Source organism: Chiloscyllium punctatum, chromosome 32, assembly GCF_047496795.1.
Source record: "Chiloscyllium punctatum isolate Juve2018m chromosome 32, sChiPun1.3, whole genome shotgun sequence".
Taxonomy (NCBI): Eukaryota; Metazoa; Chordata; class Chondrichthyes; order Orectolobiformes; family Hemiscylliidae; genus Chiloscyllium; species Chiloscyllium punctatum.
Genome location: NC_092770.1, coordinates 43,976,924 through 43,993,641, shown reverse-complemented (window position 1 = coordinate 43,993,641; position 16,718 = coordinate 43,976,924). Strand labels below are relative to the sequence as shown.

Here is a 16,718-nt window from a genome sequence, read left to right as displayed (position 1 = left end):
TAAAGTGCGAGAAGGTGTCATCAACAATGCTATCAAGCAGCACATGCTTTGCAGCAACCTGTTCAATGGCGCCCAGTTTGGGTTCTGCCAGGCACTCCGTTCCTGACGTCATTATCGCCTTGGTTCAAACATGGACAAAAGATCTGAATTCCAGAGGTGAGGTAAAAGAGGCAGTCCTTGAAATCAAGCCTGCATTCGACTGAATGTAACATCAAGGAACCCGAGCAAAACTGAACCAGAAGGCAAACTCTTTTCTGGTTGGAGCTGTACCTAGCACGTAGGAAGATGGATGTGGTTGTTGGAGGTCAGTCATCTCAGCTGCAGGACACCTTTGCAGGTTTTCCTCAGAATGGTGTCCTTGGCCCAATCAGCTTCAGCTGCTTCATTAATGGCCTTGCCTCCATTATAAGGTCAGAAGTAGGGATGCTCGCCAATGATTGCACAACGTTCAGCGTCATTTGCAACTCCTCAGATACTGGAACAGTCTTTATTTAAATGCAACAACACCTGGACAATATCCAGGCTTGGGCTGACGAGTAACCAGCAACATTGTGTAACAAATAACAATGACCTTCTCCAATAAGCGACAATCTAACCATCATTCCTCGACATACAAAGATGTTACCAATACTGGTCAGAGCCTAGGGATATTGCAGCAAGTAACTTGCCTCCTGGCTCCCCAGAGCCTGACCGCCATGTGCAAGGCACAAGTTAGGAGTGTGATGTAATACTCTCCCTTTGTGTAGATGAATGCAATTCCAATAACACTAGATCTACAAGATGCACTGCAGAACTTCAGCCAAGATCCTCAGATAGCACCTTCAAAACCCACAACTACTTACAACTGAAAGACAAAGACATCAGATACATGGAAACATCACCACGTGCAAGTTCCTCTCCAAACCACTCCCCATCCTGACTTGAAAATATATTGCTGTTCCTTCATTTTCACTGAGTCAAAGTCCTGAAATTCCTTCCTTAATGGCATTGTATATCTATCTCCAACACTGCATCTGTTCAAGAAGGCAGCTCACTACCACCTTCTCAAGGGCAACTAGGGATGTGCAATAAATGCCGGCCAACGATACCACATCCCACGAGCATAGAGGAAAACAAAAGTCCAACTGTGAGCACTCTAATCACACTCCTCAGTTATAACCCCACTGTGCAATACAAAGTGCTGTAAACTTCAAGTTAGCGGGAATCATTTTGCCTTCGCAAGCTCAGCACGTAGCTTGCATTCTCAACGATTCTAGGAGGTATTAGTGTTGTGTCCATTCAAGTACAGTGGCAAATAAAATCCATATTTTCTTTACTTTGCATCTTTATGTGTAGATCATTCTGTCTTTTCATTAGAATGCTTTCTTCCGTCAACATGGTTGCAACACCAATGACACGAATGCAAAATACAACAGCCGTGCTGCCCAACTTTATAGAGAGAAGCTCAGGTCACTGGCGGTTGCTGCAACTCGAAAATATGGGACCAGGGTAAGCTAAAAAAATTGACTGAAATTTTATATAAAGTTATTTTAAATCAGGAAAATTAGATAGGATCAGTAATAATAGGATAATTATCTTAGGCATTTAAGCTAAAGAGGTGACCTGGTATGCTATCATCATATCATTATTTTCTTTTGCGTGCTTGGTACTTTGCTTTTCTGACAGTCATTCCAAGACCAAAGAAAGCCACTTAGCCCATTGAGTCCGTGATAGTTCTGAGTAGAGCAGACCTGTTAGTCCTATTCCCTACTGTATCTCCGTAACCCTGCACATTCATTTCCCTAACGTGCCCACCAATTTTACCTTAAAGTCATTGTCTGCACTTACACAGCCTCATAGGCAGAGCAATTCAGGTTATTACTACTCACTGCTTAAATTAAATTCTTCCTCCCATCCTCCTGCATCTCTTGTGCAAACCCTGAAATCTGTGTCCTGTCATCTTTATACCATCAATCAGTGGAAACAGCTTTTCTTTGTTATAGTTGACGGTGTGTTGCTGGACAAGGACAGCAGGTCAGGCAGCATCCGAGGAGCAGAAAAATCAACGTTTTGGGCCGGAACCCTCCTTCAGGAATTTTTTTTTGTTCTACCTCACCTTAACTTGTCAGAACAATGTACACTTGTATAAAATTTCCTCTGAATCAACTTTGTTCCAAGGAGAAAAACCTCTGCTGCTTCAACCTAACCTTGTAGTTAACATTGCTCTCCCTGAAACCCTTATGGTGAATGTCCTGTGTGCCTTCGAGGATCCTCGCCTGTTTCTTTGAAGTGATGATCAGGCTAGACTGATACACTGGTTGTGGTGTAATCTGAAACTTCTACAAGTTCAGCATAACTTCCATTCTTTGCACTCAGTAACATCTAATTATGAAGATAAGATCCCATTTGCTTGCTATTACTCTGTTAATATGTCCTGTCAACCTTAAGTCCCTCCAACTCATTTAAACTGTGGCATTTAGTCAGTATTACCTCCCTCTATCATTTCTGTACAAAAACTTCACATTCTACTACTCTATCAAATTTCTGCTGCTACTTGTCTGCCTAATTATCTAGACCATACATATCTTGTTGAAGCTGATTGGTATCATCCTCATTATTTGCCAACTCTAGATTTCCAGTTTTAGCAGATTTTCAAGATTTTTGTTCTGTATTCCAAAATCAAAGTTTTTTTAAAACTCTAAATAAAACAGTGATCCTCTTGCTGACCCTCATGTCATTATCTTTTATCCAACATCCTGCAAATTAAACCAATATCATAGCTTGTTTTCTGTAGTTGAGCCAGTTTTTAAAAAATGACTCTTGACTCTTCTATTCCATGAAGCTCAGTTTTGTTAACTAGTTATTGATATGATTCTTTTAACATTTCTAATCAATAGTGATGATTTTCATAAACCTAGAAATATTTTCAGAACAATGCTTGAAGTATTGGAAAATAAAGTCTGAAAGAGGATATTGGTGATGTAGATGCTAATGAAAAGGTTATTATTGAAGTAACCAACATGATTCTAGATTAGAGTGGCGCTGGTCAACAGCCTGGACCTGTGGCAACAGTTTACATTTCTAATAATACGTTTACTTACTGACTGCTATCTGACGAAAATGTTTAAATTTAACTGCCTTATTTAGCAGAAAGCTCTATCCAAAAAAAAATGATAGTGTGGAAATGGAGAATTTCTCTCAAAGCTTTTGATTTGAGATCAGTATTTTATAGAGTGTACTCTGTATAGGTTCCATGGGTTTCCTGAGCACTTTTTAAGGAATGAGAACATCTTACATTTGCACCTTCTTTCTAGTGTCACCTTTGTTCTGGGATCAGGCTGGGTCTAGACTCAAGAATTGTACTGAAACTTTAATGAATTTATCTTGCACTAAACTAACAATGTAAATGTGACAAATGGAAATTGGGAATGGATCATCTCGGAAGTTTTCTATAGAGTGCCTTATAGATTTTAAATTTAGTTCCGCTTTGTATGTACATGCAGTACTCATTTTCTGCCTTTTTAAAAAAATAATCAAAATGCTTATTTTTCAATCATCAATTCTGATAAAGGATGCATGTGCATCATTCTGTACTTTTTCTTCTTTTCAATTTATTTATGTTAACTTACCTACTATACATTTCCAGGAAATTCAGAATTATCTTGAAATTATTCAAAACAGAATTCTAAAGAGATTATTCTTTAAACAATTAATCCTGTCAAAACTGAAGCAGATACCCCAATAAGAGTAAAGGCAAATGCTTATCTTGAGCATATAGCAGCAGCAAAATTCAAGGTGTTCCTTTTTTTTTATATTGACATGTTTCAGTTGTGGATTGATGATACAGAAAATCCACCTCTATCACCTGTGAGTAAAGATGAAGACTTCTTTGCCTCTCATACTAATGTAAGTTTTTTTTTCATTTGTTTCACAACTGGTATTTTTCTACTTGGTTTAGCACAAGAGAGGATATTGTTAAGATTCTTGTTAATACATCAGCTAAATGTGGATGGTGCTGAGTCACAAATCGTTTTAGTTGATTTGACCAATAGCACCCGGAGATGAGTAAGAACTTGATTACAGTGTGGAAAGAAGTGTGCATCTATTCAGAGAAATAAGTTTGGCAGAAAAAGTTGACTGGAATGTCCTTGGGATTTGTTTTGGCACCAAGGCAGGTTCAAGTTTATAATTTATTACCTGAGCCCAAGAATTTAATGTAATTGATGAAAGTCATATTGCCAGGTAAGGTAATCTGAATCCAGGATTCTGCCTAAGATATAGAAAAGGAACTAGGCAAATATGTAACAGAAAGTAAATGCATAAATGCACAATAGATGAAATATCAAGGAAGCATTGTTGAATAAAGAGTTTGAGAGCGATTCTTTGCTAATTGGATACATGAAGCAGTCAACAAAATATAGAGTAGTGAATGCAAGTCAAAGAAGACCCTCCTCCCTCTTGACTTCCTTCCCATCTCTTCCTTGAGTTCACTTTAGCCTTGAAGTGCTTGTAATTCCTCAGTAGAACCTCATACCTACTTGAACCACAACAACCAGATCTTTCCTCTTCCATTCCAAGTTCCCCTGTAGCCTAGAATAATTGTCCTGCAGTTTGGTGTTGAATTGGCATAAAGCCTGTCTCTCATGGTAGAAACAATGACTGCAGATGCTGGAAACCAGAGTTTAGATTAGAGTGGTGGAAAAGTACAGCAGTTCATGCAGCATCCGAGGAGTGGTAAAATCGACGTTTCGGGCAAAGGCCCTTCATCAGGAATCTGTGTCTCATGTGCTACAGAAGACAGTATTGTTTCCCATGACTATTTTTATCCCTACTATAACTACATTTTCCTCTTCTCTCCCAGCTTGAATGGGACTCTTGACAACTGTTGTGGTGTCATATGACCTGTTCTGAATTTGGCTGAAAACAAATTTTTGTGGTTTAATTGCTAAAGATTAAAGGAGGGGGTGGTCAAAGATTCTCTTGCAGGGAACAGTGTGAAAAATATTCATACTTGGGTATAATGACTTGAGAGGATGTGCTAATGGTGGATACTCTGTCTATAAGTTCCAGACAGATTTTAGAATGTCAGATTTTGTAAATGGTAATATTTTAATCTATCTATTTAAATCCAGGGGTGGAATAAAATTCAGGGTCTTGAGTATAGTTAATTAACATTTGTGTATTGCTGATATAATTCACATTGCCATGAGGCAAATCAAAGTTTTTTTAAACACTAAACAAAACAGTGATCCTCTTGCTGACCTTCGTGGTATGTCATTACCTATTATGCAGCATTTTGCAAAGCAAACAAATATCATAGCTTGTTTTCTATAGTTGAGCCAATTTTAAAAAAAAGACTCTTGACTCTTCTATTCCACGAGCTCAGTTTTGTTAACTAGTTATTGATATGATTCTTTTAACATTTCTAAGCAATGGTGATGATTTTCATAAACCTAGAAATATTATCAGGACAGTACTTAAAGTATTGGAAAATAAATTCTGAAAGAGGATATTGGTGATGCAGATGCTAATGAAAAGGTTATTAATGAAGTAACTAACAGCCTGGGACCTGTGGCAACAGTTTTGATTCCTAACAATACGTTTATTTGCTGACTAAAATGTTGAGATGGAAGATGTCCACTTGATCTCGTAAATGTGGTTAGTCTGTCAGTACCTAAAGAGCGAGAAGGAAGCATGAGGTCTGTAAAGTTCACCTTGCATCACCTGGGTGAGAGATCCCAATCTGAAAATACTGGTTTTGTGAGAATCCTCGCTGTAACCTCTTGCAACCCTATAACACTCCGCAAACGACATTCCTCCATTCTGCATTATTTCAAGCTTCCACCTCCATTTCCCATATCAAAACAGCTATGCTTTTAGCTGCCCAGACCCCATGCTCTGAAATTCCCTCCTTAAACTCTGTTGTGACCAGACTTCCTTAATTTCCTCCTTAAAACCTATCTCATGAATAAAGCTTGTGGTCACTCTTGAAATAGTTTGCTCTGGCTCAGTGTTTATTGAGTTTATGTCTCTGTAGACTTTGATTTTACTTTTACTTGTCCAGGTTATATAAATTATGGTTATACTATTAATTTTATGTTAGTTTACCATTCAGCAAAACATTTTATAATTACTTCAGTGTATTTTTGATCATGAGTTCATATTGTATTTCTGCTATGATTTCATAAGACCTTTATGCCTAATTCCAGTCAGCCAGTATGGAGCCATCAGATCAAACCTTTAATTCTGCCCTTCTAGAGCCATCTTCACCTGAAAACATAAAGCAAGAAGAAAATGATGGTACGTCTTGTCCAGTGGTACAAGTTGATACCTATTATTATTTGTTCTTTGGAAGTACTACATTAATAGTAGTAAACATTAATTTCATCAAGGCTCATGAAATACAGGACAATATTACAAGTATTTTTTTTGTATGACAAAGCTGTTCATTTAACTCATTGACAGGAGCAGCACTTATAATATTGTGAATCATTTTAGGCACCCTTCTTTCTATGGAATATTCTGGTGAGTTCATGAAAATATGACTGATGGTTTTATGATTAGTGCAGTAAAATGTGAAGCTAGATTTACACTGAGGCTAATTCCAGTGTTCCCACTACCATTATAGTTGTAATAAATACTTTCTGCAAGTGAGAACCATGGATCTTGTGCTGTGTATGCCTTTTGCAGGTAAATTTACCATCTGTAGTACAGGAAGAGTTTTCGAAACATGGTTATAATTTGATCTTCAATCCCACTTGGAATTGGGATGATTACTCTTTGCTTTTAAACTGAACAGTAAAATGTAAAGGTGTCCACCCAATAATTGTAAAGTTCAAAAGTATACCGCAAAGGCCATTTTTTTTTTTCAAACATTGCAAGGAAAATATGCAATCCAGTCCCCTGCACACAAATTAACTCGCTTTTGAATGTGCACATACTTTTATCCTCTTTCCTTAGACTATGGTTGATCCCTCTGCCTGCAATGCAACCAGCATTATGACCTTGCCACCTGGGAAACTGTGACCTCTAGTCAGGATGTCATCACCACACAATGGCAATTAAAACATTATTCACAAGAACTGTATATTTTAATACCTTTATTTTTGAATTGAAAAATTGTCTATCCTGACATTGTGAAAGTTTGCAGACTGTTGCAACTAACCAGAAAGCCATGTGTTTTACAGCCTTTTAGAGCTTGTAATCTATGCAGTTTAAGTTTTGTGCTTTTGAATGTATGTTTTTATCATTAGATGAGCCTGCAAGTGGACCGAATGTTGATTGCCTCAGTATCTCCCCTCAGGAAGCATTAGGTACATTATTTGGCCTTTATGTTGCTTTTATTGTTTGAGTTCATTTCTTTACATAACTACTATAGTTCATAAATCTGCATATTGGTATTTTGAAAAAAGTAATTAATATTTAAATATATATTTGAAATTGTTAAAAAAAACTTCTGTAGGAAATCAGATGCATGTGATATTCTAAAATGTCCACCTGTAAAAGACATCCATAGAGTTTTTTTTATTACAGTAAAAGGAGAAGGTCCTTTCATGATAGCAGTGCCATGACCATCTTTGCCTGGGATGTTCCACAATAAATTATAGGATTCATGGAATTGTGCCTTTACGTAAACTAGGCCTTTTAAAATAAGTTAACTGTCTTTCTGGAGAATGGTGTGGTTACATTTAGGCCTCAAATTTAGCTCAGTCTCAGCATTTTTGCCCAAAATTAAAACTAAAGTTATTTCAAGATTTACAAAATAATACTAGTCATGACTATGTACTGTGTTTGTGACAGCTGTTAGAAATTGATATTCAATCAAGAGTTTATATTTTTCTCAATTTATTTCTGAGGAAAGAAATGTCCCCTGAAAAACACAGATTTGGAGAAACCAATTTCTTACTACAAACTGGGGCTAACTTTTTTTTATTGTGGGGCAGAGCTTCACAGCACAAAGAATTAGTTGGGTGATGCCTGCAATATTTTGGCTATCTACGTTCATGGACTAAAAATGATGGACTGCACATGTTAATTTTCACGTTGGTGCTCAAAGGCTTAAGCTATATACTAAAGATGAAAATTGACTAAATAAAGCAAATCAGTTGGTGAGAAATAGGACTGAAATTTTTAGGATATTATAAAAGCAAGAGATGTTAAATGGATTAAAACTAAGCCAGTTTCCAGAATTAAAACAGCTCTGTGAAAAAGCTATATCAGTTTTGTTTTGATTGAAATTGCTGAAAATCTTTGTTTCACTCATGGGCTGAAGCTAATAAAAGACAATGTTGTTTACAATCAAGATTTTTGCATCAGAATATTGCAGAAGTTTTGGGAAAATGTGTTTGAAGGCAGGTGCTTAGTTATTTTGAATTCTGTTGTGATTATATTCAGGTTAAGTTTTTTTTATTTCAATTTCTTCATGTATAATTTAAAGTTTTTAATTTCTAATGTAGAAAATGTGGAACTTAGTACAGTACATGAAGTAAAAAAAAATGTTTCTGGCTGTTACTCAGAAATTCTCATTTTTTTTCCCCCTATTTTAGCTGACTCAATGAGTTTAGTTTCTGCAGGAGTCACACCTAACAAAGGTGATTGTTAAGGTGTTTGTGATCTGCCATTGGCTGCTTCGATGTTCTGAGCCAAAGTGTACAGATGGACTTGGGAAGAGCTACTATTTAACTCACAGATTTAATGAATTAAATTAATTTACTTAGTTTGTTTATAATTCTGTTTTTTTTTAAGCAGAGCTTTTGGGTAAACTGGTTATTTTAACACTTTCCAGCTTGCTTTTTGTTCCTGTCTTAATAATTTCAACCATCACTTACAGAATTTACTTGAACAAGCAAATCAACCTCGCTTGCTTCTATCTTTCTCCTCTTTTGATCTTTCATGTAAACTTCTCTTTCTCTTCTTGCTTTCCCTCATATCTCTTGGACTTTTTTTTTTCCCCTGCCCCTCCCCAACACCAACCATGCATTCTGTCATTCCTCCAGTTTCTCTCATTCTTCGCCAGTCATCTAGCTATGCCTGCTTGTCTTATTGAAAAAATAGTAAAAGCTTTACAGGTATCCCCCGCTTTTCAAATGTTCGCTTTATGCAATTTCGATTTTGTGAAAGACCTACATTAATACCTGTGTTTGCAAATCCAAAGAGGATTTTCGCTTTTACAAAAAATGGTGATACTTTTTCCCATATAAATCACGCACCTTCACTTTATGCCATTTTCACCTCAAGAAACATTTCCTGGGAATGCTCTACTTTTAGATAGCCAGGGCTACCTGTAATTTAACAAGATATCACTAACAATAGTTCTAATCTTTTGTTTGCTGTGTTTCGTCAACCTTTTGTGTAACGATTATAACCATTTCTTTAATGCTTTGATATTTGTATGAACTAATGTGGATCATTATAAAGCATTATTCACTTGCACCGCATAGTGAAAAAAGGTCCATGACCTTACATGACCTAGTCTTTCTCAAAGTAGGCTGGAAAGAGTTAATTTAATTCATTTGTATCATTGCCCATGCTCTCTTCCCTTAAAACTAACTGGTGAAATGTTTACTCTTTTTGTTCTTATCTGTAGTAATTTGCATCTCTTAATTTTCATAACTGAGCACTGTTCTTTTCACATGCTGATATTACTTATGCAAGAGGCTTGTACACAAAATGTTTTTTTCATAAAGTCACTTTTTAAATTGTATAAATCACTGATAAAATTGACCTGTGAATCTATAATTCTCTCACTGTTCCTTGGACATTGTGCCCATAGTTGCTATGCATGGATGCATTTTGGAATTTATTAGCTGATGGCAAAATATCAATTTCAGTAAATTTGGCATAATCTGTTTTCTGTGAAATGCATTATTTACTTGAGTTAATTCCAGAATCAGGAAGTATAATTACTAATTTGAATTTTTTGACAGAAGTGAAGTCCTCTATCATAACAAAAAAGAAGCCTACTGCAGGAAAGAAAATGGTATGTATTTTGAGTTATTTCTGTCATTCGAAGTTATGTGGCTGAATGATTAATAGAGCAACTTATTGTGTCTTTTTTAGAATTCTGTTCTTTATTTCATTAACTGAAACGTATATGAGTACCTGTCAGCCAACTTACAGTACTTACAGCAAAAAAAATGTATGTAATCACAAACTGAGAACTCATTTTCTGTATACTACTTGTCTGTTTTGGCTTTAAGTATTACGCTTCTGGTACATAAATAACTATAACTGAAAATGCTGCAGTTCCTAATAATTCCTGTCCGTCTACCAATTTCAAGTTTCTGTCATTAATGATACTAGTTCCATCTGCAATGGTATTGAATCTTCCTTGGACCTCAAGATGTCTGTTTACAGGAACTAGATTCTAGTTTTCTGCACCCAAGTGTCCGAATGATTTATTTCATGATATTGTGCTTGTTATTTTACAATAATTTCCCATTCAATATATTGCAAGTAATATCTCCGGAAACCCACGTACAGCTGTATTCCTACTTGCTGACAAATGTTCTGTGACATTGCTCCTAACTTAAGTGCATGTTTTACTTTTTATAATGGGCTTCAGAAATCATTTGTGTTGCTGGATCATTAAAACCCAATCTTTTATATTAAGTCTTGTAATTTCTTGGATAGGACTGGATGAAATAAGTTTGTTGCTGTGTCAGTCATTATTTCTAATTCAAATTTGTTATGAGAGTCAACTCAACCAAAAGAAAAAAAATGTTATGACTGTTCAGTTATCTGTGATGTTACTATTGACATAAATTGTATATAAAAACTTTTGTTCTTCCCATTTGTTAAACAGTTAGGTGCTAAGAAGGCTGGTTTAGGGGCACAGAAAGTAACTAGCCACAGCTTCATTGAAATTGATAAACAGGCTCAGGCTGCAGACCGAATGAAAGAACAGGAAGATTTGAACAAGAAGAAATTTGACAAGGAAGAATCGATGTATGTAAACTTTCTTTGTGTATGATTTCTGTATTGAAATGATTTCACAGCAACAGATTTAAAATTCCATTCATGTTGCAAAGTATCACATCCCAAAATATTTTACGCATCACAAAAGCTGGGTTGTGCACAGCAAATTCCCGGAAACAGCAATGTGATAATAATTAGATCATTTGTTTTCTGTGATTTTGATAAAGGGATAAATAATGGTCAGGATATTAGGGATAATTCTCCCTTTTCTTCTGAACATATGAACTAGGAGCAAAAGCAGAGACAGTTTGGCCCTTTCAGCCTGCTTCATAATTCAGTAATATTATGCCTGATCTGTTTTGAACTCCATATTCCCATCTACTTTCCATAAGTGGAGATTCTTGTCAGGTAACAAAATCCATCTGCTTTTGCTGTAAAAATATTTAATGACATCACTTTCGTCACCTTCTGATTTGGAGATGCTGGTGTTGGACTGGGATGTACAAAGTTAAAAATCACACAACACCAGGTTATAGTCCAACAGGTTTATTTGGAAGCATTTTCTTTTGGAGCACTGCTCCTTCATCAGGTGATTGTAAGACACAGAATTTACAAAAGTTTACAGTGTGATGTAACTGCAATTATATATTGAAAAAGATCTGGATTGTTTAAGTCTCTCATCTTTTAGAATGACCATGTTGCTATCAGTTCTTTCATATGTAAATGGCAAAACCTTTTTTTGAAAAGTTACATTCTCAAGTGAACTTTAACAATTGGTGTCATGTTGGCCCAGATAAGGTATTGAAGGTGTGAGCTTTCCCACAATGGTCAGACTGATTCTCATCTAAAGAACAGATTTTTTAGAATCTTACTTAGATTGATGCAGTTTTTGAGCAAAGTAAAATGTAATTCTGCAAGTACAAATTCATACCACAAACTTATATGTGAGAGTGTGCATGTGAGTGTGTGGGGGGGACGGGGATGGGTTGGGGGGGTTTGAGTGTCTGTGAGAGGATGTGTATGTGTGTGAGTGTAAGTGTAAAGGGGTTTAAGTCTGTGAGAGGGTGTGTGTATAGTGTAGTGGGGTCACCTGTAGTGTGACATGAACCAAAGGTCCTGGTTGAGGCCATCCCCATGGGTATCAAACTTGGCTGTCAGCCTTTCCTCAGCCAGTTTTCGTTGTTGCCTGTCCCGAAGTCCACCTTGGAGGATGGTCACCCGAAGGTCCGAGGTCGAATGTCCCGGACTGCTGAAGTGTTCACCAACTGGGAGGGAATACTCCTGCGTGTTTGTTCTGCAGTGTCCATTCATACGTTGCCATAGCCTCTGTTTGATCTCGCCAATGTACCATGCCTGCTGCGTATGAGATAGCTGATCCGCATGAGTACCTGCCACATACATGGTGAGTGGAAGGTGACCTTGGGTTCATGTCACACTACAGGTGACCCCATTGCACTAAGTACGCGCACACGCACACACACCCAGACATGCACACATACACATGTAAGTTTGTGGGATGAATTTGTATTTGCAGAATTATATTTTACTTTGCTCAAAAACTGCATGAATCCATGTAAGAGTCTGTAAATCTGTTTTTTAGATTAGAATCTTGTTGGACTGAAGGGCCTGATTTAGAAGGGAATCTAATCTAATCTAATCAGTCTGACCATTGTGGCACTGACAGCCCACAGGGAAGATCACACCTTTAATACATTATCTGGGCTGACATGACACCAATTGTTAAAAGCTCATTTGAGAATGTAACTTTTTAAAAAAAGTTTTACGATTTACATATGATTAGATTAGATTAGATTCCCTACAGTGTGGAAACAGGCCCTTCGACCCTCCGAAGAGCAACCCACCCAGACCCATTCCTCTACATTTACTACTGACGAATGCACCTAACACTACGGGCAATTTTGCGTAGCCAATTCACCCAACCTGCACATCTTTGGACTGTGGGAGGAAACCGGAGCACCCGGAGGAAACCCACACAGATACTGGGAGAATGTGCAAACTCCACACAGACGGTTGCCCAAGACAGGAATTGAACCCAGGTCCCTGGCACTGTGAGGCAGCAGTGCTAACCACTGAGCCATTGTGCCGCCCTGAAACCAACATGGTCATTCTAAAAGACTTAACAAACAATCCAGGTCTTGTTCAATATACAATTTCAGTTACATCACAATGTAACATTTTCTATAAATTCTGTGTCTTACAATCTTATTCTGTACAATCACCTGATGAAGGAGCAGTGCTCCAAAAACTAATGCTTCCAAATAAACCTGTTGGACTATAACCTGGTGTTAGCATCTTGTATAAATATCAAGCACATCATTCTTCACTCTTCTAAACCTCAAGGGAACACCCAGTATGTTCAACTGACTTCATAAGACAACCCACTCATTCACCCTAGTAAATCTCTGAACTGCTTCCAATTCATCTACAACCTTCCTTTAAGTAAGAGGATGGAAACTCCACGCAGTATTTGAGATGTCCTCTCACCAATGCCATGTATAACTGTAGCATACCATCGTTTTTTGTTCAATTAATCTCATGTACAATAGCGTTCTGTTAGCTGCCTTGTTTATGCTCTATATATGATCTTGTAACTGATGCACTTGAAAACCCAAATCCCACTACACCTTGACATTCTGCAATTACTCCATTTAAGTGATTCTCTGCTTTTTCATTCTTCCTGCCAAAGTGAACCATTTCATATTTTCTAACATTGTGCTCCATCTGCCAGTTTTTACCCTCACTTAGCCGATCTGCACTTGTTTGCAATCTCCTCACATCGTCTTTACAACGTATTTTCCTACCTAGTTTAGTGTCTCTGCAAATTTATATACCATGCCTTCATTCCCTTCTGCAGAATTATTCATTGAGTTACAAGAAGTTGAGGCCCCAGCGCAGACCCCTGTAGGGCTCCACTCGTCACATTCTGCCAGTCAGACCCATTTATGCATCCATGCTAATACGTTACCCACTATACCATGAGCTTTCATTTTCTTCAACAATCTTTGATGTGGCATCTTACCTTCTAGAAATTCTCTAGTTTTGTAGGTCAATAGGCTCCCCTTTGGTAAAAACAATGACTGTAGATGCTGAAAACCAAATACTGGATTAGTGGTGCTGGAAGAGCACAGCAGTTCAGGCAGCATCCAACGAGCAGCGAAATCGATGTTTCGGGCAAAAGCCCTTCATCAGGAATAAAGGCAGTGAGCCTGAAGCGTGGAGAGATAAGCTAGAGGAGGGTGGGGGTGGGGAGAGAGTAGCATAGAGTACAATGGGTGAGTGGGGGAGGAGATGAAGGTGATAGGTCAAGGAGGAGACGGTGGAGTGGATAGGTGGAAAAGAAGATAGGCAGGTCGGACAAGTCAAGGAGACAGTGCTGAGCTGGAAGTTTGAAACTAGGATGAGGTGGGGGAAGGGGAAATGAGGAAGCTGTTGAAGTCCACATTGATGCCCTGGGGTTGAAGTGTTCCGAGGCGGAAGATGAGGCATTCTTCATACAGGCGTCTGGTGGTGAGGGAGCGGCGGCGAAGGAGGCCCAGGACCTCCATGTCCTTGGAAGAGTGGGAGGGGGAGTTGAAATGTTGGGCCACGGGGCGGTTTGGTTGATTGGTGCGGGTGTCTCGGAGATGTTCCCTAAAGCGCTCTGCTAGGAGGCGCCCAGTCTCCCCAATGTAGAGGAGACCACATCGGGAGCAACGGATACAATAAATGATATTAGTGGATGTGCAGGTAAAACTTTGGATGTGGAAGGCTCCTTTAGGGCCTTGGATAGAGGTGAGGGAGGAGGTGTGGGCACAGGTTTTACAGTTCCTGCGGTGGCAGGGGAAAGTGCCAGAATGGGAGGGTGGGTTGTTTGGGGGTGTGGACCTGACCAGGTAGTCACGGAGGGAACGGTCTTTGCGGAAGGCGGAAAGGGGTGGGGAGGGAAATATATCCCTGGTGGTGGGGTCTTTTTGGAGGTGGCGGAAAGGTCGGCGGATGATTTGGTTTATGCGAAGGTTTGTAGGGTGGAAGGTGAGCACCAGGGGCGTTCTGTCCTTGTTACGATTGGAGGGGTGGGGTCTGAGGGCGGAGGTGCGGGATGTGGACGAGATGTGTTGGAGGGCAATCTTTAACCATGTGGGAAGGGAAATTGCAGTCTCTAAAGGAGGAGGCCATCTGGTGTGTTCTATGGTGGAACTGGTCCTCCTGGGAGCAGATACGGCGGAGGCGGAGAAATTGGGAATACGGGATGGCATTTTTGCAAGAGATAGGGTGGGAAGAGGTGTAATCCAGGTAGCTGTGGGAGTCGGTGGGTTTGTAAAAAATGTCAGTGTCAAGTCGGTCGTCATTAATGGAGATGGAGAGGTCCAGGAAGGGGAGCGAGGTGTCAGAGATAGTCCAGGTAAATTTAAGGTCAGGGTGGAATGTGTTGGTGAAGTTGATGAATTGCTCAACCTCCTCGCGGGAGCAGGAGGTGGCGCCAATGTAGTCATCAATGTAGCGGAGGAAGAGGTGGGGAGTGGTCCGGTGTAATTACGGAAGATCAACTGTTCTACGTAGCCAACAAAGAGACAGGCATAGCTGGGGCCCATACGTGTGCCCATGGCTACGCCTTTGGTCTGGAGGAAGTGGGAGGATTCAAAGGAGAAATTGTTAAGGGTGAGGACCAGTTCGGCCAAACGAATGAGAGTGTCAGTGGAAGGGTACTGTTGGGGACATCTGGAGAGGAAAAAACGGAGGGCTTGGAGGCCCTGGTCATGGCGGGTGGAGGTGTAGAGGGATTGGATATCCATGGAGAAGATAAGGCGTTGGGGGCCGGGGAAACGGAAGTCTTGGAGGAGGTGGAGGGCGTGGGTGGTGTCTCGAACGTATGTGGGGAGTTCCTGGACTAGGGGGGATAGGACAGTGTCGAGGTCGGTAGGGATGAGTTCAGTGGGGCAGGAGCATGCTGAGACAATGGGTCGGCCAGGGTGGTCAGGCTTGTGGATCTTGGGAAGGAGGTAGAACCGGGCAGTGCGGGGTTCCTGGACTATGAGGTTGGAAGCTGTGGGTGGGAGATCTCCTGAGGTGATGAGGTTTAGTATGGTCTGGGAGATGATGGTTTGGTTATGGGGGTGGGGTCATGTTCGAGGGAGCAGTAGGAAGAAGTGTCCTCGAGTTGGCGTTTGGCTTCAGCGGTGTAGACGTCAGTGCGCCAGACTACCACTGCGCCCCCTTTATCCGCTGGCTTGATGGTGAGGTTGGGATTGGAGCAGAGGGATTGGAGGGCTGTGCGTTGAGGGTGAGAGGTTGGAGTGGGGGAGGGGGGACGACAGGTTGAGGCGGTTAATGTACCGGCGGCAGTTGGAAATGAAGAGGTCGAGGGCAGGTAATAGGCCAGCGCGGGGTGTCCAGGTGGATGCAGTGTGTTGGAGGTGGGCGAAGGGGTCCTCGGAAGGTGGGCGGGAGTCCTGATTGTGAAAGTAAGCTCGGAGGCGGAGGCGACGGAAGAATTGTTCGATGTAACGTCGTGTATTAAATTCATTGATGCGTGGACGGATGCGTGGCTCCCCTTTATCCACAGTACATTTACTCCTTCAAGAAACCTCCAGTAAACTGGTTATCTATGATTTCTCTTTGAGACAACTGTGCTGTCTCATCCCGATTACCTTTCAGTTTTGCAAAGTGAACAGTCATAACCTCTTTCATGGTGAGTTTTAATACTTTCCCCAAGGCAGACATGTTTCCTGTTTTCTGTCTTTCTCCCTTAATGAATAGAGCACTAACACTTGCTACCTTTCAGTTTGATAGAATTTTCCTGCATTTAGGGAGTTTTGGAAAAA

At 39.8% G+C, this 16,718-nt stretch overlaps 1 protein-coding gene across 3 annotated transcripts in view; it reads left to right on the top strand.

Moving 5' to 3' along the window:
* Positions 1-16,718, top strand: part of LOC140458121 (ADP-ribosylation factor GTPase-activating protein 3-like) — a 76,634-nt gene that overhangs the window by 23,011 nt on the left and 36,905 nt on the right. Inside the window, exons 4-10 of one of the 3 annotated variants that reach the window (XM_072552220.1) lie at positions 1,357-1,488; positions 3,808-3,885; positions 6,189-6,279; positions 7,233-7,292; positions 8,526-8,570; positions 9,906-9,958; positions 10,784-10,926. In XM_072552220.1, coding sequence (XP_072408321.1) covers positions 1,357-1,488; positions 3,808-3,885; positions 6,189-6,279; positions 7,233-7,292; positions 8,526-8,570; positions 9,906-9,958; positions 10,784-10,926 — 602 coding nt within the window. The remainder of the gene's footprint in view (positions 1-1,356; positions 1,489-3,807; positions 3,886-6,188; positions 6,280-7,232; positions 7,293-8,525; positions 8,571-9,905; positions 9,959-10,783; positions 10,927-16,718) is intronic. The other 2 variants (XM_072552221.1, XM_072552222.1) reach the window with 2 other exon arrangements.